The sequence below is a fragment of the Mugil cephalus genome, chromosome 3 (assembly GCF_022458985.1).
Source record: "Mugil cephalus isolate CIBA_MC_2020 chromosome 3, CIBA_Mcephalus_1.1, whole genome shotgun sequence".
Taxonomy (NCBI): Eukaryota; Metazoa; Chordata; class Actinopteri; order Mugiliformes; family Mugilidae; genus Mugil; species Mugil cephalus.
The window spans coordinates 7,098,355-7,119,706 of NC_061772.1; the positions used below are offsets into that span (position 1 = coordinate 7,098,355).

A 21,352-nucleotide genomic window follows, 5' to 3' on the forward strand; every position below is an offset into this window, starting at 1 on the left:
GCTGTATCACTGTAGGTACTGCAAGTCCCTGAGTGGATTATTACCCAGATGTCTTTATGAAGTCCATGCTCTTGTTAAATTTGTAAAACATGAAATATTTCCTCTGAAAGCATGTGTTGTCATTGCTCCTCAATTTTGTAATTTTATTTTTATTTCCTCAAACATAGAGTGGTCTATGAGGAGAGACCAATCAGCAGGGGGAGGAGAACACATAACAATACCGAAAACTCAGTGTGTACTCATGAGTTAATGTGATCTACTTTGTGTATACGATGAAATCATTTTGTTACCAATGGCCCTTTTGGATGGAACATGCCTTTTTACTCACCAGGGTCCTAACAACCTCAGGACAGGGTGTTCTTTGAACAGGTCTGACACAGACATCTTGTTCCTGTGGTTTTGTGCAACCTGTCAGTGAAAGATAGGGATTATATAGTTATCATGAAAAGAATAGTAGAAAGAGAGGAAGCGTGAGAATAAAATAAGTGAATAAATAAACACCCGCTTTCATTTATAAAGCAGCAAGGTAGATCAGACAACAACTGTATCATACTGAAACTGTATGTGTGTTGTGTTAGCCTTCCCTTTATTCTGCTTTCACTGATAGAATATGCCATGTTTTGTAATGAAGTCCATCTTTTTGCTCTTTCTGCAGTTAGTTACAAGGAGATTGTGAATGTGGCTCCCATATGTGAATCATAAACAGTCTTCATAGGAAGATGAAATCCTGGGGGATTCTTCTGCAAGCAACTACCCCAACTTAGATAAACAGCCGTGAATCCAGAACAGGTGGGGCTGTAGACTGAGGAGGAGGCTTAGAAAAGACAGGGAGACATGTGTGTCCTTCAAGTGTATACAGCTCCTATTATTCAACAGTGACAGTTTGCTGATATCTAAGGTAAAATGACCAGTAAAAGCCTGCAGCATCAGATCTTTGAAAATCTGGAATGTGGCCAGATTGGCGGCAATGAGAGGACTATTTGAACGTTTTGAACGATTTGTTTCTGTGCCAAAAAACACAGCATGAAATTTCACCATGCTTTTCAAAGTAATATACACAACCCACAGGAAGGAAGTAGTTCCATCATAATGGTAGAAACCAATGACATCTTTGTATCTTCTATCAACCAGTAACACTGGCAAAAATATCAACTATGATGGCAGCAGTTGGAAAAAAAATAAAAATTCAGAGTCAGTTTAATGTGCAATAACGGCCGAATTGTCAGACAACACCATTACTGAGTCTTGACAACAACCGGGACCACATTATCAGATAATAAAGCAAATAGCATTTCTCCATCTGAGCCTGCAGATGAAGCCTGTAGATGGCTCTTATCTCAGTTTGGTGCTGAAGACTCGTGTGGCAGATGGGCATTCTTCCCTTCATTCAGAGGCCTTTAAAATGTGTTTTTGTTTTCTCTGGCAAGATTTCATCTGTGGCAGCTACAGTCTAATTTTCTGTTAGCGCGGTGAATAAAATGATTTTACCAAAGAGACAGGTTTCATAGTAAGTGGTTATTCTTAAGCTTGGCATCAGTGCTGAGGCTGGAGACAAAAATTGGAGGTATTACAATAATGTAATGTAAAATGTGACATTCTGCATTTACCATTTTAATGAACAGTGTGTGTATTCATGTCTGTTTGCCTTCTGAGGACAATGTCACATAATACAGTTAATATTAGCAGTGTAAGTGGCATCTTACTTTGTAAATATATAGTATAGTTCTTGATGGACTTATCATATTAAATTAATATTATTTTCATTAGTCTACATGGATGTAGACTGTATTGTTGGGTTTTAAGGGGATAAGTAAGGCCTTCAGCCTGTGTATAACACTGGGAAAAATCAGGAAGATTGTTACTTCCGCTATCTCACCATATTAGGAGTTGTTTTCCACTTTGCTGCGGCTTGCTCACAGACTAGGATACATCACATCCTAATATTTCATACGCTGGAAACCAGATAAAGCTAATTGACTACACATAGAAACTGACTGACACATGAGAGGAAGAGCTCCACCCTTCTGTATGGGCAGAGTCTAGGTAGAACAAGGTCACTGTGGCTACTTGGATTAGGGATTTTGGTTTTTTCTACCCCTAAGGTGGATTGACTTAAGTCTCAGCGCTGAAATCAATACTTATTAAGATCCTGGGCTGAAAGAGAGGAAAATGTCCTCCTTCGACAGTAGAAAAAATAATATTGGACCAAAACTGGTTGATAAACCTTCGCAGTCTTTATTTTTAAACTAGTGATGTGAAACTGTTAATTAAACCACAGTAGCTGCTTTGACTCATAACCAAATACAGAAATAAGGGAATTCCTATCATCCTCCTCAGTGCACAATTCAGCTCAAAGCAATGCTAAATACAGACTCATAGAGCTGTGCTGCAATTATTTCCTCAGCGTGGTGTGGTTGCTCCTCAGCTGAGACTGCTTTCATTTCTGTTATTTGTGTGTATTTGTCTTACTTGTCAGGGGACAGATGGGATGGGAAACAGCTGATATTTCATCATGTTTCTATCATTATTTAAGACACTAAATGTGTTTAAACTCCGTGCTTTTGTGTACTATAATGAAACTATTATATTCTACACACTGGTATTCATCCTGTGGGAAACAATAAATGCTGCATGCCACAGACTCATTTTGACAACATTCATATTTGATGGCCCTTGAATGTGTTTGTTAAACACCTGTTGCTGGATAGACGTTGAACGATGCCACTTTAGGCTGCTAATAAACTCTGCATTTTCTGAAGTAAATACAGCTCCAGGAAGAGGAGAAAATTATTGCCGTAGCTGTAAAGCACAGCCTTTTCAGACCCAATTTTCCCTCAGCCGGCTCATTGTTATTCACGGCGCGTTACTCAGCATCAAAGGTTTGACGCACACATGGGATGACGTCACATAACAAACATTTCCCTGCACAATCAGGGACCAACTGATAAAAGTCACCAGTTATGCTTGCACAGAGTGCAGAGAGAAGCCTTTGATTAAAGGTGGCCAGCGCTGTTATCGGTTTTATGAACTGAGCTGAGGTCGGGGCGTACAGCAGTATATTAAATAAATGCAATGTGTTCGGATCATATATTTTTTTATTTACTGTACAGTGTAGAGCATGTAGTAAAAGTAATAGTGCTGCACACCATGTTTTCTTTCCCCTCCTGACCTGACCCTTTGGATGATAGAAGAGGTCTGGGTCTTCCCATTTATAGCTTTCATTAGAATGCAGCACACATTTATGATTGAGTATGTTTTGGTTTATTGGCCTATTTATCATTCCAATGCCAAACGTTACAAACACACTGAATCATTTTCAAGGGTTAAATAAACCGTACATACTGTAGATGGCCAAGGATGTGCTGTACATGGAGATACAGGTACACACAGGTACTGCTAATATTTTTAAGAAAGTTGTACAACAGTAATTTAAATCCGTCTAGTTGGGAGTGTCGCTTCAGAGTGGAGGTGGCATCTGCTTGCACAGAAGAACAGTCGTCCCAAGTTACTGGCTTCTAGGGAGCAACTATACAAATGTTTTCATTTCAGTGACCAAACAACACAGTGCATTAACAGATTTTCCAAATGGTGCGGTCTAAAAGCATACCTATCCTTTACTGTTGTATAGCAACACCACACTGCAGCGCTAAGTGTTGCTGACATTTTCACCTAAATTGATTGAAAGAAAGTAATGCATGGTTTTTAAGCAGGACATGCTGCTGGCACTGTACCCTAACAGCATCCTACACGAATACTCACAGCAATGGTAAATGTTACATCCAACCAGAAAATCAGGACTTTTTCACAGATATACTGACTTTGACTAAATAATTTGCTGCAAGGATCAAGGCATTTGCACAACTTTTAATATATGAAATGCACTATTTATACAGCATCAGTGTATAATTTGAATGGCTCAGGTAAGCTGTAAATACATATTCATATTTTGGTCTTAAACAGATATAAAATAATGCTGTGGTATCTGGCAGAAGCAAACAACTGGATGTAAAATAAAGCTGCTGTGCCGCTACCAACAGATTGTGTGGTTGCCTGACCTGTGTGGATGCGTGTAAGAATCAGTTTGCGAAAAACTGAAAGGTCACAACCAAAGCAGGATCTGCCCTCTTTAGTCAGCTACGTCTTCGGCCAGGAAATGAGACCCCTGTTGGATAAGATCAAAGAGGCACACTAGCTGAATTCCGTAGTGATGCTCTGAAAATGACTAAAAATAAAAAGATCTTCAATGGTATAATAGTCAGGTCTTTTGAATGAGAGGGGGATAGCTCTGGCTAAAATTCTGGCCGCAATGTGGGTATCTTTGTAACCACTGGGTAACAGGGTCGGTATGTAGACTACTGCTTAAATTACACAGGATCATTTTTTTAGGACCATGAAGCAGATCTATATTTTATCTTATTTTACTTTTAGTCCACACAGGGCATTTTTTTCTCAAATCCTTGTGACAGGCTAATTGTAATTAATCAAACTTAATCACTATTGTGTTGTTACCTCTGTGTCACAGGTTGTTATATTCTCTTTCAATGAGTCCATTAAACACACTGTGGCTATTTACAGAAACATTACATATTAAGCCACTTTTTAGATTAAAACATTAATATGGTTGAATAATAATGATGGGAAGAATATGCGGAAGCAAAGTCCGATTAATATCATTTGTGTGGAAGTGAACAATCAAATCTGGCTGTGATTCATCCATACTACGTCTATATATATCGATATATATGGTACAGGGTTAGCACTCCTCCAACAGCACTCTCTCTGTTCAGTATCTGCACTTATCTCTGAACGCAGCATGTGGTTTTCTTCCAAATGTGAGTCCACAGGGGGTAAACACTGGTGTGTAGGCACAAAGGGGATATATGTTAGACACCACCACTTAATAACTTTCAACCTGCCAGGTTGGTTTTGTCTGTGCTGGCAGAGCCCTGTTATCAGTTGGACGGACTGTCAAGACAGCCATCAAGTTCTCACACAATCGCCCATCAAACCTCCCCGCTGTACTATCTCTCCTAAACATCACGCATCAACCCTCGCCGGTGGAATTAGATAATGTTACTGCCCACACAAACACACACACACACACACACACGTACAGACAGATCAAATCAATGGCTACCTTCCTCCACATCAGGAAGTGCTGTACAGTAGGTGTCCGATGGATGAGGCCACCCACTCACAGGATATTCAATTGCAAGCATGTACAATTCATCCTCTCTCTTTTTCACTCATGTTCGCATGGGATCAGCCACATTTACACATGCACCTTTGGGCAAGTACTGCTTGTGTGTGCACACCCACACACGCAGACCCAACATAGAAACACAAACACTCCATCTCTGTCGCATTAAAAAATCCTCAGGAATTGAGCCACAGAGAAATACTGCAAAAAGACGCAGCTAAATTTATGAATGAAGTGCGAGTGCAATTCTTTCTTTCCTTCAGAATGTGGATTAAGAATCACTTTCCTGACTTAGATATGGACTGACAAACCACTTTATGAGCTGTGGGTCACTTTTCTAGCATCGTGAGGACAAGCAGTGAATATTTTACGGCTAATGGAGGATAACATTTTAGAGAGAAAATGAATTACTGGTGGCAACTGACAAAGGAACGTTTTATTTTTTACACTTTTGAAATGTGTTTGGCTCATGTGAGTAATTCAATTTGACCTTTTGCTACGACCACAAAACATTTAAGAAGCAAATGTACATTTGACTATGCAGTACTAGTTTGTTTATACATTTACATACATTATTTTTTTGAAAATGCTGATTATTAATAGTTGCACAGGTTAAATAAGTTCTGGTTTATCTTTATGGTTAAAACACCCAGTAACTTAAAAATTGGTTAAAATCTACTACAATCTACTAACAACAGTTCCAAATCCTAAACAAACTAAAACAATGGATCTTTGTTAAATACTTTTTCTTTTGGTAGTTCAAGTACATTTAGATTCCTGTACTTTGGTAATTTCATTGGGCAACAGAATATTGCTACATGGTGACATTTTCACATCAGAAAGAGTACTTGCATCATTATGTTGTAAAAAAAAAAGTGGAAAAAAATACATTTTAGACTTTCGACCTTTCGAGCGTAGCATCATGTGAGATTGATAAATTGTTCTTCATCATCCTATAAAACTGAGACAGAATTAGGTAACAGGCACACTATTGACTTTACAATGAACATGAAGGACTCAAAGTGGGGAAAGAGCCTCAGTCCATCCCTTCCTCCAGGCCTAGTATTAGACATCACCAGGAGAAATATGCTCATTAGGGCACAGAGAAGCACATATATCAAACAAAGATAGCTGTCAGTTCTCCTCTGGGGAATCTGGCCATTGTAGCAGAACAGAAAAGCTGTGTGTCTTCAGCCTTTGTGTTCTACATACATGTGTGTTTACAGTCCTTCTTGTGTATGGGCTGTACAACTTTTGTAGGACAGATTTCTGCCATGCCACACTGTACTAATATATTAACTGTGAATTCTTAGGAGAGGTATAAGATGGAAGACTTCATCCAGTGCAGGAAAAAGACATCACTGAGTTAATTTTACATTACAATTGTTGCACAATCTAAACGTCTCCTGCAGAATAAAAAAACATGGGAAGCCCCTCTCATTTTCACAACTCAACTAAAGTTAATTAGAATTTAAGTTGTTAAATGAAAGACTCTATGTTTGTTCAATCAAAGCTGCGATTCGTGTCCCTGATACAGAAAAGCAGGTGGGAAGAATGTGTTGATATATTCCGTTTAACGTAGAGGCTGTCACACGGAAGATTACCTCTGAAACAGATGGTTACCCGAATGGAAAAGATCCCTGACAATCTTCACTGCCCTTTTTGTTTGTCCTTGTGTCATCTAGTTGTTGTTGTTTTTTTCTTTCTGAGGGAGTGATGTTGGCAGCTACCAATGCAGACAAAAAAAAACCCAAAAAACACTTAAGCTTGAAACAGGAGGTGGAGGAAAGCCTGACACTGATGGCGTGTGAGTGTGGAAATTGGAGCGTGATTGGCTGTGAGATGTCAGGCTGACAGAGTGTACGTATACTGTGGGGCCTTTTTGGTAGTGATGGATTGTTGACTGACTCATTATTATTGCTGGTGATGAAACCTTGCAAGATGGAGTGCCCTGTAAACTTGGAGCTTGATGGAACAGGTTGTGAATACAGTCACAAGTGACATTTTTATCTGCTTCCACCTCAATTTGCATAAAAGACTTGCAATAGTAAGGATAATGAACATGGACAGATATTTGGTTTACAAGATGTTGCACAGCAATGTTTTATTGAATTTTAAAGGGAGATAATGCAAACACTTAGCTAACTATCATCACTTACTTTACACTCACGTGGCACCTCTGGTGCAAAGAAAGCCGGTCAGTTTCTACATATTAACCTAATACATCCGTATAATGTGCAAATGTGAAACATTTAAACATCAAGGACAGTGCCTGTGTGCCTGACTAATAGTTTCAGTTTGTTTCTAACGGTTCCTACTCCAAGACTCACACACCGTATATACTTTGGGGGAAATATTGACCTATTCATTTGGATTATTGAGCCTTCCCGAAATCTCATATTTGCTTTAGATTACCTTAAAAGGCCTTTGAATCTGAAACGCTCTCATAGTGGGATCTCACTAAGAATGTGTGTCACACTTGACAATACACAGTAACCAATAAAGCTGTTGAAGGAATAATAGAATATGTGATATAAAAAATGCACACCCCTCCTTTACACCACACTGGTCCTTTGTGAACCTAAAATAAATGCTTTGACGTTCCTTGCTTCCTAAAGTTGCTAAAGAAATATCTCATCACATCAACACATTCACACCTCTGTACGTTCACATTATATAGATAAACTAAACGTATGAAAAAATTAGGAAAGCAAATGGTTGGCTCATTTTCACCTTTATGGCGAACACCTGACAACATGACCTGGCCACACATCTTCTCTGAGAGGTTTCCTCTGTGTTAAAAACCATCACCACCACACAAAAATAACCTCCCTCTACAGCCTAATTTTGTGCTTTCTCCAGAAGGCTGCTTGGTTCACGACACATAAAAAACAGGTAACTGCAAAAACAAGACATTGTGGAAAAATTAAAGGAAATGAAGGTCGATAAAAAATGCTACCACACACAGTTTTTTGTGACTATTGTTTAAATACAAATATATACGTATATGATTTGTGATAGAATGTATAATAGAATAATGTGGGTGAATGATTTTGGAAGCAGCTGTGAAAGCCCAGTGAATAAAGGGTTTAGAGGGCGGACTCCTGCAGCAGCCACTAATTGCTCCAGGTGTGATGCTGATTGTTGAGGTACTAGTAAAAAAAAAAAAAAAAAGAAAGAAAAAAAGAAAGAAAAAAGAAGAAGGAAGAAAGAAAGAAACCTGTGGCGCTGACCTCTACTGTAACTCCATATCTCTGCTCTTTCTTTTGATTTATTTAAGTGTCGCTCAACAAAAAATTTCTTTCTTTCTTTCTTGCCTTACGGGACCTATGATTTGGGAACACGTACACCACTGCGAAGAACAATGTCTACAAGTCTTAACCTCTCAGCTTCTGACGACTCCAACCTGTCAGATATCCACCCGGAGAGGCTACAGGAGCTCTCCCACCGCTCCGTCAAAGTGGGCATAATTATCGTTCTGGGAGTGATGATCACTTTGGGCAATGTTGCAGTTCTCATGGTTATTACTTCGTCTGTGGCAGGTTGGTCGAGAAACTCTCGGTACTTCCTCCTGTCTCTCACCGCCGCAGACTCTGCGTTTGGACTGCTGGTCATGCCCTTGAATCTCTGGGTGAGTCTGCTGAAGGACTACACCGAAGGGCCAGATGCTCTTTGTCATGTCGTGGCCTTTTGCAACGCCACCGTCTACTCCACCTGCATGTACACCCTGGCCACTATAAGCCTGGAGAGGTACATTGCAGTGTTTTACCCGCTCCAGTACTCCTCTCTGTTGACTAGAAAAAGAACGTTGCTCCTGATTGCTTTCGCCTGGTGTTTCCCTCCCTTAATCCTGTCGCCGATATCATTCCCGGACGGCATTATCGAGGTTCACTTTTCTACCGCATCACTGGTCTGCAATCCATCATACTCTACAAATGCTGGGTACTCCCTAAGCTTGACGTGTTTTATATTCTTCCCTTGCTCCATCGTCATGACATATGCCAACCTGAGAGTGTGGTGCGCAGCCAAAAGGCAGAGGCTGCAACTGCGCAAATACGACGGTGCGCGCCGCAGCAGGCACAATGTGGCATCCAGAGTGCTTGTGCCTATGATGGCAGCCTACTACACCTGCTGGACACCATGCATGGCAGCTATGATCTACAATGGTAAGCAGGACATCACAGGGAGGACAGGGTTGAGGTGACTGATCCTGTCTTTATAAATGAACTCTTTATCTTTTGCCAAGTCTGATGATCTCCTCTGCTTATAACACACACACACAAGATCTTTTATATTAAGTTAAAAATTAATCTGTATGGTTCATACATATCCTTGTTTGGTTTCAGACTGAACATTTACCTCACCGCATGTGTATTTTCAGTATATGTGCAAATCCTGACCGATTTTGCATTTTTTACGCATTGTAAAAATTGTGTCAGTTCTTCTCCATTAAGAAGGATGTATTGTAGCTAATGTACCCTATTTGTGTCGATATCTAGGCTATGAGGAATGTACTGTTGCAAAATATCCAATATTTTAACTCCCAACTTATTTTAAACCTTAACACTGCCCTTTAAGCCCAGCTTTAAACCATCTCATGCATCCTCATAGATTTTTCACTTTGAGTTCTTTTGGGTCATGTGGTTTTGAATCTGAAGTGAAGGTTTTACTCTTTATGGCTTTCAAAGGTAACAAAATATCTCAAAAACAGACTTCATATTATTTACGAGTATGTCCATTCAGTTGCAATGTCTCCTTCTGCAAATATTTCTATTGGTTTCAGCTAGGACTGTGCCAGCAGGCATTTTTTTTTTTTTTTTTTTTTTTTTTAACTTTTCTTTCTACTCCAAACCATGTACTGTTTTGGAGTAATCAAGGCCAAAAGTGGAATTACAGCATGAGTGGAATTACATCAATATTTTTTAGAAGTAAAGTTTAAAGCTTCAGTATTTATATTGTATATAAGAGTGCTTGTGCCTATGATGGCAGCCTACTACACCTGCTGGACACCATGCATGGCAGCTATGATCTACAATGGTAAGCAGGACATCACAGGGAGGACAGGGTTGAGGTGACTGATCCTGTCTTTATAAATGAACTCTTTATCTTTTGCCAAGTCTGATGATCTCCTCTGCTTATAACACACACACACAAGATATTTTATATTAAGTTAAAAATTAATCTGTATGGTTCATACATATCCTTGTTTGGTTTCAGACTGAACATTTACCTCACCGCATGTGTATTTTCAGTATATGTGCAAATCCTGACCGATTTTGCATTTTTTACGCATTGTAAAAATTGTGTCAGTTCTTCTCCATTAAGAAGGATGTATTGTAGCTAATGTACCCTATTTGTGTCGATATCTAGGCTATGAGGAATGTACTGTTGCAAAATATCCAATATTTTAACTCCCAACTTATTTTAAACCTTAACACTGCCCTTTAAGCCCAGCTTTAAACCATCTCATGCATCCTCATAGATTTTTCACTTTGAGTTCTTTTGGGTCATGTGGTTTTGAATCTGAAGTGAAGGTTTTACTCTTTATGGCTTTCAAAGGTAACAAAATATCTCAAAAACAGACTTCATATTATTTACGAGTATGTCCATTCAGTTGCAATGTCTCCTTCTGCAAATATTTCTATTGGTTTCAGCTAGGACTGTGCCAGCAGGCATTTTTTTTTTTTTTTTTTTTTTTTTTAACTTTTCTTTCTACTCCAAACCATGTACTGTTTTGGAGTAATCAAGGCCAAAAGTGGAATTACAGCATGAGTGGAATTACATCAATATTTTTTAGAAGTAAAGTTTAAAGCTTCAGTATTTATATTGTATGAATCTGTGTGAACATGTTAATTAAAATGTCAAAATAGTGAGTTTTCAGTGCACGCTATTAACGTAGATTATAAATTCATCATATTTAATTGCGATTAATTGTATTTCTTTGTGTGGAAATCAAAGGGTTAAACTTATTCTTTATCTCTGCCAAACCAGTTTGATTTCAAAAACAAATGTGATTGTTTTTGCGCTGACACACATGTGGATACTTGCCTAATTTAAGTCTCCATGTTCTCTGCCCCACAGCAGTATCAGGTAGCAGCGCGCCAGAGTGGATTGAGTTTGTGGTGGTATGGCTGCCGACTTCCAATGGTTTCCTCAACTGCATCTTCTATTTCTGGATAAACCGAAGCTTTCGCAGGAAATTCCGCCTAGTCCTCCAGAAGATTGCTCTTTCTCTCTGTCCTGAATTGGCTGACACACTTGGATGCTGCAGTGTTTCAAAGACACAGTTTGTGTCAGGAATTCTGGATAATAACAACAGTGTCCATGAGCGCTCTTCCAGTGTGTCCTCCACCTGCACCCTGCTGAGTTTGGCTTAGGGCCTTTGGATCTGAAGAGCACCACTGGCATGCTTGGTCAGTGACCTCTGTATTTTGTGACTGGGCTGCACAACTGAAGCCATGTTGTTGACATACCCTGACTGAAGGTATGAAGTGTAAGAGACAGAGTAATGGGTCACACTGGTTGCAATGCAAATGGTTTGATACTCGGGCAAGCTAAGACGGCATGTATTTAAAATAACCACTGTACAGTACATCATTATAATTTATATCGATTGTTGTGTAATTGTATGTTTTGTTATTTTTTATTTTTATTTTTATCAAATTTCAATCTAAACACAGGGTTAGATAATAATTTATAAGTTATTTGGATTTTTTTTTTTTTTTACTCACTTGATTTCATACACTGCTTCCAACATTTGATTTACCTCCTCTTAAAAAAAAAGAAAAAAAAAAGAAAACCTTTTAGTTGTTTTATAGTTAGTCGTAAACCTTGTCTTTGCTCCGGAAGTGTCGACCAGTATCCTGCATGCAGCAATGTCATCAGCCTTTTAATAGTGTAGCCTATTTAGACCTTTAGCTTGGGGTTAACGTATTTCAAACATTTGAGGTCTGACGATTTGTTCATCTAAAGAAACCGATATTTATTCCTTTTCATTTCTGAACATCACTATCCGATTAAAAGGACTTTGAACAGCTGAGGCCATCTGAAACCACTTCGATTTAAACATTGCGTCAAAGACCTTGGCATATAACAGCTACGAGCAGTTAACCTTTAAGTCACAGCCTTTCAGTGCATGCAGAGGAAAAGTAATTAAGCATTTCCACTGTAGAAAGGTCACCACATTTGTGCTGGGAAGAGATAACTTGGATAACTTCTGCTTGTTTATTTTGAGATATTAAGCCCAAGATTTTCAATATCTTTACCTTCAGTATGGATTCAACTTGGTAATGAACATTGTAATTTTTCTCTGTCTTGGTTTGTTTACATTTAAAGTTGATCCAAGAGTGTAATCCCCCCACCCCCTCCCATCCCCACACACACAAAAAAAAAAAAAAAAAAAAACACAGAACAAATTCATTTTATGCAATTTATTTTAGCCTTTAGGGTTCTGATTGAGGTTACTGGAGTTGTACAGTAGCAAATGGTGCTTGAGCCTCATAAAACCTGTTTAATATTGAACTTTGCATGTATGTACTTTGTTTCTTATTTACTGGTATGATGAAGATTGTAAAAAATGATAATGTATTGAGTTATGGATTTTTGAAATAAAGCACAATGCCTTTGAATTGTCCACAGTCTGAGATCCATCTCAAAATTAAAATGACGTAATCAGTCATATTTTTCTGCTGACTGTGCACATTCTGTTGTGCACAGTACAGTGTCACTTGTCAAGTATTTGCCACAGTCAAAAATGTTTACATTTGTGCACAAAAATGACTCAAAAGACTTGACAGTAGACAAAGTGAACCCAATCAAACAAATGAAGCAGAAATACTATGCTTCAGTATTTGCTTATTCAAAATGACAAATGATGAATCGTTTGGACATATCTGTGAGGTGCAACAGTAAGTGAACCCTTCTGCAGCAATAACATCAACTCAGCGTTTCCAGTAACTTCTGACAGGTCATCTACAGCGGCCGGGAGCCCATCCTGCAGGAGAGAAAGGTACCGGTTCTTGCTTCAGGTCCTCCTTAGAACCATTCTTTTGTAGGACGACTTGTGTTTTGGGGGTTGTTGTCTTGCTCCATAACCCAGTTACTCTTAAAATTCAGCTCATTCAGCTTCCAGTGTTGGTTCAGTTTAGTATTGGGTGAAATGTGTTTTTATGTATTGTTTTTTTTAGGGTTTTTATTATTCATGCTTTTATTTTGCTGGTTTTTATTAGGCATTATACTATATATATGTATCTTGTTCTGTTCTGTTTTCTGTTCAGCACGTTTTGTAATTTTGTGTTGCAAACAGTATTATTATTATTATTATGATGGCCCTGTTTCATGGACAGGATGAGGTGCTGATGTTTGAGTGCAGTGCTGTTTAGTCTCCAGATATGAACCTGTAATTTAAGGTAAACTACATTGGTCTGATCCACCCACAAAACATTTCCCTATAGTCTCATGACTAATCCACACGATGTTATAGAAAACTGCAGACGGATAGAAAAGTGCTTTTGGAGAGTAGTGGTTTTTATTTCATGAGCATTAGCATGTTTGTGGGATTCTTTGTGACCTCTTTGACTATTATGTATCTTGCTTTTTGTGAGTCAGCTACTCCTGTGGAGGGTGACAGTTGTCTTAAATATGTTTAGAGATGGTTTTGTCATCTTTTCCAGCGTGATGAACAACAACAACTTTATCAGAGATCCTGAGAAAGCTCCTTTGTCCGTGTCATCATATACTTTCACAAACATGTGCTGTGACTTTCAGACTGCGGCGTAATCAGATTAATCCTAGAGGCACACTCACTTTTTCTCCCTAACAGATATGTGATATTGGATAATTTTCCTGAATAAACAAGTGCCAATGCTTTAAAGCATAATGTTTCGGCATTATTTGTGTGATTGGGTTCTGCTGTCAGGACTTGTGTGAAAATACACTGATGTTTTGGGTCATTTTTATGACTCTTTGAAAACAAACATCTGTCAAAGTGACAATGGGGAGCAGTGCAACTGACTTGTGGTACCAGAGTCTCATAAGGTTGTTTGTTCCTCCAACAGTGTGTTGCTGCATGAGCTGCTCCGTCTTGTCTGACAAAATATAGTGTGGTTAGTTTTCAGTGGATATGTCTGCATAAATCTCCAGAACCAGGGGCCTGGTTTATTTTAGACAACTGCACCACAACTAGATTACTAGCATTTCATGCGATGTTTCCTCAACAGCTACACGGCAATGAAGAAACATAAGTTTGGTTTGTCTCATATTATTGTTATGTAATATGGTATGTATGTTGGTTGGCTGGTTTTAACCAGCACTTGCTGAACATTTGTTGCCTATTTAATACAAAAACGTTCTGTTCTAAAGCTTGGTATGGACATAATCCATACAGTAGATATCCAACAACACTTAATGGAAGGTTGTCGTGTTGTTTGCAAACCTTATACATTTCATACAACTGCTTAAGGTTGATCATAAAATTATAAATGATGTGTTATAGTTGAGGACCATCAGTATCACGTGTGTGACATTAAGTATAACTCCTGTGAGGACAAACGATTATATCAGTATATCTTTACAATTTTGACATGCCTTTTGATTTTTTAATTGCTTTCACTTTGTTTGTTCATCAGATGAAAGCTGGAATTATGAAAAAAAATATATATATACTTGTATATAAAATATTTTACTGACTCATATTGCTGTGGTGTGATACATGGTTAGGCAAAGGCAATAAATGTGACTTTGCAGGAAAATACTTTTCATCATTTCATCAGACCAAATCCTTTCCATCAAGCAGGGAATGTATTTTTTGTGAGAGTTGAGTGTTTTTAGTGAACCTTTTGAGCAGCTGTCAATACCGCAACATTCACTTGGGATTTAGTATGCAGACAGAGTGTCAAAATTTGACACTTGCTTGCGTACGTGTCCCAGCTAGGGCAACCTCTCTATATGCATGAAAACAAACCAGATTCTAAGGGTGTAAAACAAGTCACGCTACGTATTCTGTTAATATTTAACCTTTTCAACTAACTCAGACAGAAATCATGTTTATTCCTGCAGCATTCATGGCTGTTTTCTACATGTTTGGGCTTTTTGCCAAGCAGGTCTCCCAGGACATTAGAGTGTTGTGCATTAGCAGCCTCAGTTCTCCTTAAGGATTACTGCTGATAGAAGTGACAGGCGACTCAGTCATGGGGAATGATGTTTATCTGAGGGCTTATGATGTTTATCAATCTCTCTGGTCATAATTCCTACTGGAATATCAAGGCTGACCTTTGCTGAAAAGCAGAGGTAAGATATCCACATCTAGAATTCGAATGCACTGTTTCAGTGTTTTTCTAAATAAAACATAGTCAATACAGTCATTTCGCCTCTATTGTAAATAAGTGTTCAAGCACAATACTTCCAAAACAGGCAGAAGGGAGGAGGACAAAAAAAAAGCCCTGTGTATTGTTTCTTAAATATTACTTTAAATCACCTCATTGTCCACAGTCTTTACCAACATCACACTATCACAGTAACAGTTTTACAGGTTGTTGTTGTTTCCATTATTGTGTAATGTCTTGCACACCATGTGTGCCTGCTTTGTGTTTATTGTATTCTCTGCTGTTCTGAAAACCTGGAGATAAACGCTACTGCGAATTATTAGAGTGGGTGCACAAGTCAGATTAGACGTTTTAATGCACATGTTTTCACAGTTTCTGGTAAAAAACAATCGAAAGGATCAGTACATCAAAAGGCTGAGGTTGTAGTGCCATCTTGTGTTTGCATTAAGTATTGCATGACAAAACATTGAGACCTTTTCTGTCGAGGGGGCGCTCAACAAAATGAATTGCTCTCATGTTTGAGTTTTCTTTCTTTTCATTATTCAGAATTGTTTTTCGACCAACTTAGATCTTGTCAGAGGTTAAAAGACTACGTTTCAGAAAATCCAACAGAAATGATTGCTGGTGGCATTGGTTGCATTTTCAAATAAACTAAAAGGCTTTATTCTCTTGAAACGGTTCACATATTAGTGGTTCTAACAGCACTTCTAAATATGTCTCACCTGATTAAACCTGATTAAATGGGATGGATCAATGGTTGTTGATGTGAGCTGCCTGTAGTTTGCTGGTCATGGGCACTCATACTGCGAGCAAGGGCTCTTCAATCACCCCCTTCCTGCCCCTTTCCACTTATGTCTCTCTCTTACCTAAAAAGCATAGCTGAAAGGTGCAGGCTTATGAAGGGCTCTGGCAATATCCGCTTAATGCAGGCACCGCTCTATGAATTGGACAAATGTAACTTACCACCTATCCAGACACATGAACATGTATCAAAATGAGTTCAAGATTCACTGTATGTAAAGAGACTTTTAATGACAAGAAATGGCAGTTGAAATGCAATGATGGCAAATGTTTCAAGTCAACCAACTATATTTGACAAGTAATATTGTAGTCACGCAGAAAAATAGCAGCAAGTTCTATTCAGAAACTTTTATGACTTGACAGGTGTACTTCATCACTGGGAAAATGTCTTTTTTTATATAGCAAATTAAATTACATTTCTGCATATTAAATAAACGGAAGTTTAGAAATAGCAACAAAAACATATTTAATGGGGCCAAATCAACAAACTTATGGAAGGAAGTTTAGTAAGTAAAACTGATTAAAACGATTAAATTGTCCCTCAATATACAACACACAAAGAATGTAATTAAAATCCTCCAGTGACGTTCATCAGTACCAACCAGCTGATGCATAAAAAATTAAGACACATTACACGTAAGCAACGTTGTCAAACTCATCAGTTAAAGGGCATCCTCTCAATCATTCAGTGTCATCTATTAATAAATCTTTATTGAATTATTACATACTCCACACACTTTTATCGATATTTTTAACATGTAGACAGATTCCTGATAAGAAAACTGCTGAAAAAAAAAAAAAAAAAGTCAGAGCACATTCGGTCTTAAATAACTGACACAGAACAAGACTTTCAAAAAAAGGAATAAACTCTAAGATTTGCGATACTGCATAACTGGAAGGATTATGTGTTTGTAACTATGTGATAAATGCAATGCTCATGATTCTTATGTAGAGTTTGGTAGCCGTAATATTTCCAACTTTACTGAACCTAAAACAACGCACTGGAGATTGATGAAGGTGTAATCCTGTATAAAAACTATAATGTCTATATTTTTAATATTATGAAAATCAAGCATTTTCTGAACAGGCAAATGGGTAATGAACATCCAGAAATCAATAAAATGCATATGAAAGTTTAAGTTAAAGGACAACAGGCATAATGACAATGAAATATAAAGAAAGTGAAGCAGACAATTTAATAAAGTCTCTGTCCAACTGTCTATTTGGTGCACTCTGTGTAGACGGACACGGACAAAAGTACTTTATCGAACTGCTCCCTCCCTCTTATGGTTTCCGACACGCCTAATTGTGTGCATTCAGTGTGAGGAGGATTTGGTCAAACATTTCAAGGCCTCCCGATGAGAAGAATGAGATGAAAACAGGATGCCAGCACTCAAGACGACTTGTGTTCCAACATGTAGAAGCGATACACGACACCAACAACTGCTGCAACAACGGCAGGTATCAACCACGTGGTCCAGGAGCTGATGGAAGGAATAAAATATTTATGTTTACAAACATATAGGGATTCATAAAGCTAATCATTTGAACTTACAGGCAATCTTTTTGTCAATTTCAAAGGAGCATGTCTGAGCTGTCAATATTCCAAAAGAACTAAAGTGATCAGTGTTCACTTTCAATGAAGACATCAATTGTGAAAACAGTAACAATGAGACTGAAACACATTCCTCATGAGGACTCACCTCGATTCCGATGACTTTGTGTCGTGGACCTTCTGCAGCAGAAACAAAAATGATACAAATTCAATAAGGTCATTGAAGGAAAAAGTCAAAAATGCCTCACGGTTGATTGAACAGGAAGTGAACTTACCGTTTCCTCCTTTTTCCTGTCATCCTACAGAGAAAATACACAAGTGTTACTGGCTTTAACAATGGTTCAACTGAATAAATATTGAGGAAAATGTAAATATGAAGTAGGTAGCTTATAATATCAATTCTACACATAGACTCTTGAACATGCACACCAATATAATTGGAAAACCACCCCTAAAAATTAATTTGTGTAAAATATCAATGTGGCCTTAATGTTTGAATGCAGTATATTTATCAGCAGTATGAACATGAGGATGATTAAAGCAAGCAAATCTCCTTATTCCATGTTCATAGAGACACATGTGACTATTGCTTTACAAACCAATACAAGTACTTGTAAAGTGTGCTTAGTAGTCTTTTCCCCCTCATATTCACATTACCACTTTCTTGGCCATGCTTTTAATCTTACAATGATAGAGCCACTCTTCCACGTATATAGAATTGTTATCGTTGCCTTCAAAGTGAACACTTAGATTCGTGGCTGGGACATGGGAAGTCATGTACACACAGTGGTAATATCTGCCATGAGTTGTGAGAACACTGCCAGGTACGAGGTGGCATCTAAAAGACATCAAGGCTAAAAGTAATCTAACAACTAGGTAACTTATGGTGGGAAATGGAAATGCACAATGCAAGAGTGGCAATATTAACATCTTCACTAGACAAACTCTCTATTATGAATAATCCATCTCATCCAAGTGATCCAAACTATGCTTAGGCTATTAGTTAAACTCTATGCAAATTACTGGATACAGACCTACTACTCACAAGACGGCCTCATCTAAAGGTGTTACAAACTGATTTCCATTGTGTTCATGTCCCTTAGTTAATCATAAGCCAGTAGAACCCTACTTAATCTACAGCGCCATCTTGTGACTATGAGGAACTTTATGTGGAACAGATCTTGTGACGCCACTAACTCTCAAGGATTAGGTTCAGACAATATAATACTTTGTTACGAGTTTAACTTCCATGTTTGAAACAGGGAATGGGCAAAAGAAAGAGATGAAGGAAGGAAACCAAAGTTTTTCCTCTTACCATGTGAAGCTCCCCGATGTAGTACTGCTGTAGCATCTCCCTGGCATCTGTGGAGTGACCCACATCCTCAAAGCTCTCTGTGGCGTCAGCACCAGCCTGCTCCAACAAAACCTCCTCACCGCCTGGATGCTGAAAACACAGAGTACACAGGCAGTTTCTTTAATTAATATCACACTCACAACACTATATGGTTTTATTTTGCTTCATGAAACCTAGTGAAATGCACAAAGACGTCATTCTACAGTGGGAAATAAATTCACTTGTATTTGTGTAATGTGTATGTTCTTCACGGTATATATTCATGTTTCTGAACCACTGTATTTTAAAGGGGTTCCTTTTCACCCACGGCAAGTGAACTATATTACTACTTTTTTAATTACAAAATAATTGATTTTGATGATGATTAAATGACTAAATATTACACTTGTACTTGACTAACCAGCTTTATATAAAGTAATTGCCTTTAGTTCCACTGCACTTATCCCAGTGTTAAAATGCTAACACCTTAAAACCTCTTTAGGGTGACACCTGTTACATGAAGCAATATATAATGCCTTAAATAGTACATATAGTGGGATATCATGTTGAGAATATGGCCAATGCTGCTCGTAGGGAGAAGCAACAGGTCACATATTGCACACACACCTTTAAAAGTACTTTCCGTGTTTTTAATACAGAATTGTCTTTTAGATAGAGACTTTTAAATGTGTGACGTTTGTAATTTAAGTTGAGTACAACACTTGTGTTACAGAAGCAAAGCAACTGCTGTTCAGATGTGCTTCATTACGGTGGTTACACGTTATGTTAGGTTGAGTCTGACAAAACAAGCTCAGTTAGCTACCAATAATTAAAGTTGTGCTGGCAACAATGTAGGGATCAGGGTTAATTGTATGCAGAGACACGGGAGGAGCCTTTATGAAAACACAGTAACGTTACAACAACTTGAATTAGCTGCCGTTAGTGGTTAGCTAACGTTAGCTTTCGGTAATGTGGGTCAAAGTTCTTCCACTTGTACCGTTATGGCACAAAGGAAACGTAAACGTAACGTAAAGTGTTGACTGAAGCAGCTCTGTTTAACGCGTTTGTAACTTTATAGTGGCAGGATTTAAATGTTGGATACCGCCGCCGCCGTTTGGAGGTCAGCGTCCAGTACACGTCAATACATAACGTGAACAATGGTCCTGTAGTTCCAGGAAGTAGTCTGGGCCAAGACGTCTTAACGCCAACATTAATAGCAATAATGCCAAAGTAGATACTACAAGCACATAGAAAGCGTTTCTTACCTCTTCAAGAAAACTCGTGATGTCGTATACTTTATCGTGGATGATGAGCCATGTGTCAGTGCTCATGTTATGTACTCTTATATCCTCTAATGTGTAATATTTCGCGCCGCCATCTACTGTTTGCCCGTTTTCCTCGGCATTGGTGTTATTTGCAGGTATATCGCCTGTATTAGCAAGGTTGTCGTTAATCTCCTCGCCCATTGTAACGTTATTACGAATAATCTTAATCAACTCGAGAGCTAATAACTAATGGTAGCTTCTGTTTGTCGGGTGTGGATGTGACGCCAGATAGCTACCACGAGATCCGCTTGCAGCCTGTTCGGATGAGGTCGATCAAACTCTCATTGGGCTATGTTGTCACAGCTGATAAGAGAAAGCATTAAGGATAACTCGAGTGCTAACTGAGCAATATTGTGTAACAAAAGCCCCAAGACCCCATAGACCGGGTGTTATCAGCAGACGTGTGGGGAAACAGACCACTGACCAATGAGAATGCGCCGTCCAGTGCTTTGACCAATCGAATCGGTCGCTGGACGATCATGAGATCACGATCGTCACAAAGCTCGTCAAATGTGCGCTGTCACTACGCATATACGTTTATGCGTTTAATTGAACTGTTTCTGTACTTAGGCAGTGTTTTAAAACATTTTATATAGTCTAATCCGAAAAAAAAAAAAAATACATACTACGTGCAAATTTAATGTAAATATACACCAGCTCTTAGACGCTCAAATGATTACACTGATCTACGATTAATTAATTCATTAATGAATTCTTTCAATTACAATTGTGTCCTTCCCGTATTTTTTAAGAAGTGCAAATATATAGACCCCAAAGTTTAATGACGTAATTCCTCTACATATTTTCCATGCAATG

General features: G+C 38.4%; 2 protein-coding genes across 2 annotated transcripts; one reads left to right on the forward strand and one right to left on the reverse strand.

The window, feature by feature from the left end:
* Positions 1-8,071: 8,071 nt before the first annotated feature.
* zgc:162592 (uncharacterized protein LOC561993 homolog) lies at positions 8,072-12,561 on the forward strand. The gene is made up of 2 exons (XM_047580969.1): positions 8,072-9,366; positions 11,282-12,561. Exons 1-2 carry the CDS (start codon positions 8,565-8,567, stop codon positions 11,575-11,577), a joined length of 1,098 nt encoding a protein of 365 aa, XP_047436925.1. The 5' UTR covers positions 8,072-8,564; the 3' UTR covers positions 11,578-12,561.
* A 3,972-nt stretch (positions 12,562-16,533) lies between these two features.
* On the reverse strand, positions 16,534-20,955 carry LOC125005087 (cytochrome b5). The gene is made up of 5 exons (XM_047580065.1): positions 20,477-20,955; positions 19,194-19,322; positions 18,154-18,177; positions 18,027-18,058; positions 16,534-17,807 (listed from the first exon to the last, which is right to left on the reverse strand). Exons 1-5 carry the CDS (start codon positions 20,675-20,677, stop codon positions 17,717-17,719), a joined length of 477 nt encoding a protein of 158 aa, XP_047436021.1. The 5' UTR covers positions 20,678-20,955; the 3' UTR covers positions 16,534-17,716.
* Between the last annotated feature and the right edge of the window lie 397 nt (positions 20,956-21,352).

Bases quoted from the DNA above. Each gene is read 5' to 3' on its own strand.
- zgc:162592 (XM_047580969.1), top strand. From the start codon at position 8,565: ATGTCTACAAGTCTTAACCTCTCAGCTTCTGACGACTCCAACCTGTCA. The intron at 9,367-11,281 runs GTAAGCAGGACA...TCTGCCCCACAG, and splicing joins GGCAGCTATGATCTACAATG to CAGTATCAGGTAGCAGCGCG.
- LOC125005087 (XM_047580065.1), bottom strand. From the start codon at position 20,677: ATGGGCGAGGAGATTAACGACAACCTTGCTAATACAGGCGATATACCT. The intron at 19,323-20,476 runs GTAAGAAACGCT...CTGTGTTTTCAG, and splicing joins TCACGAGTTTTCTTGAAGAG to CATCCAGGCGGTGAGGAGGT. The intron at 18,059-18,153 runs GTAAGTTCACTT...TTTCTGCTGCAG, and splicing joins ACAGGAAAAAGGAGGAAACG to AAGGTCCACGACACAAAGTC.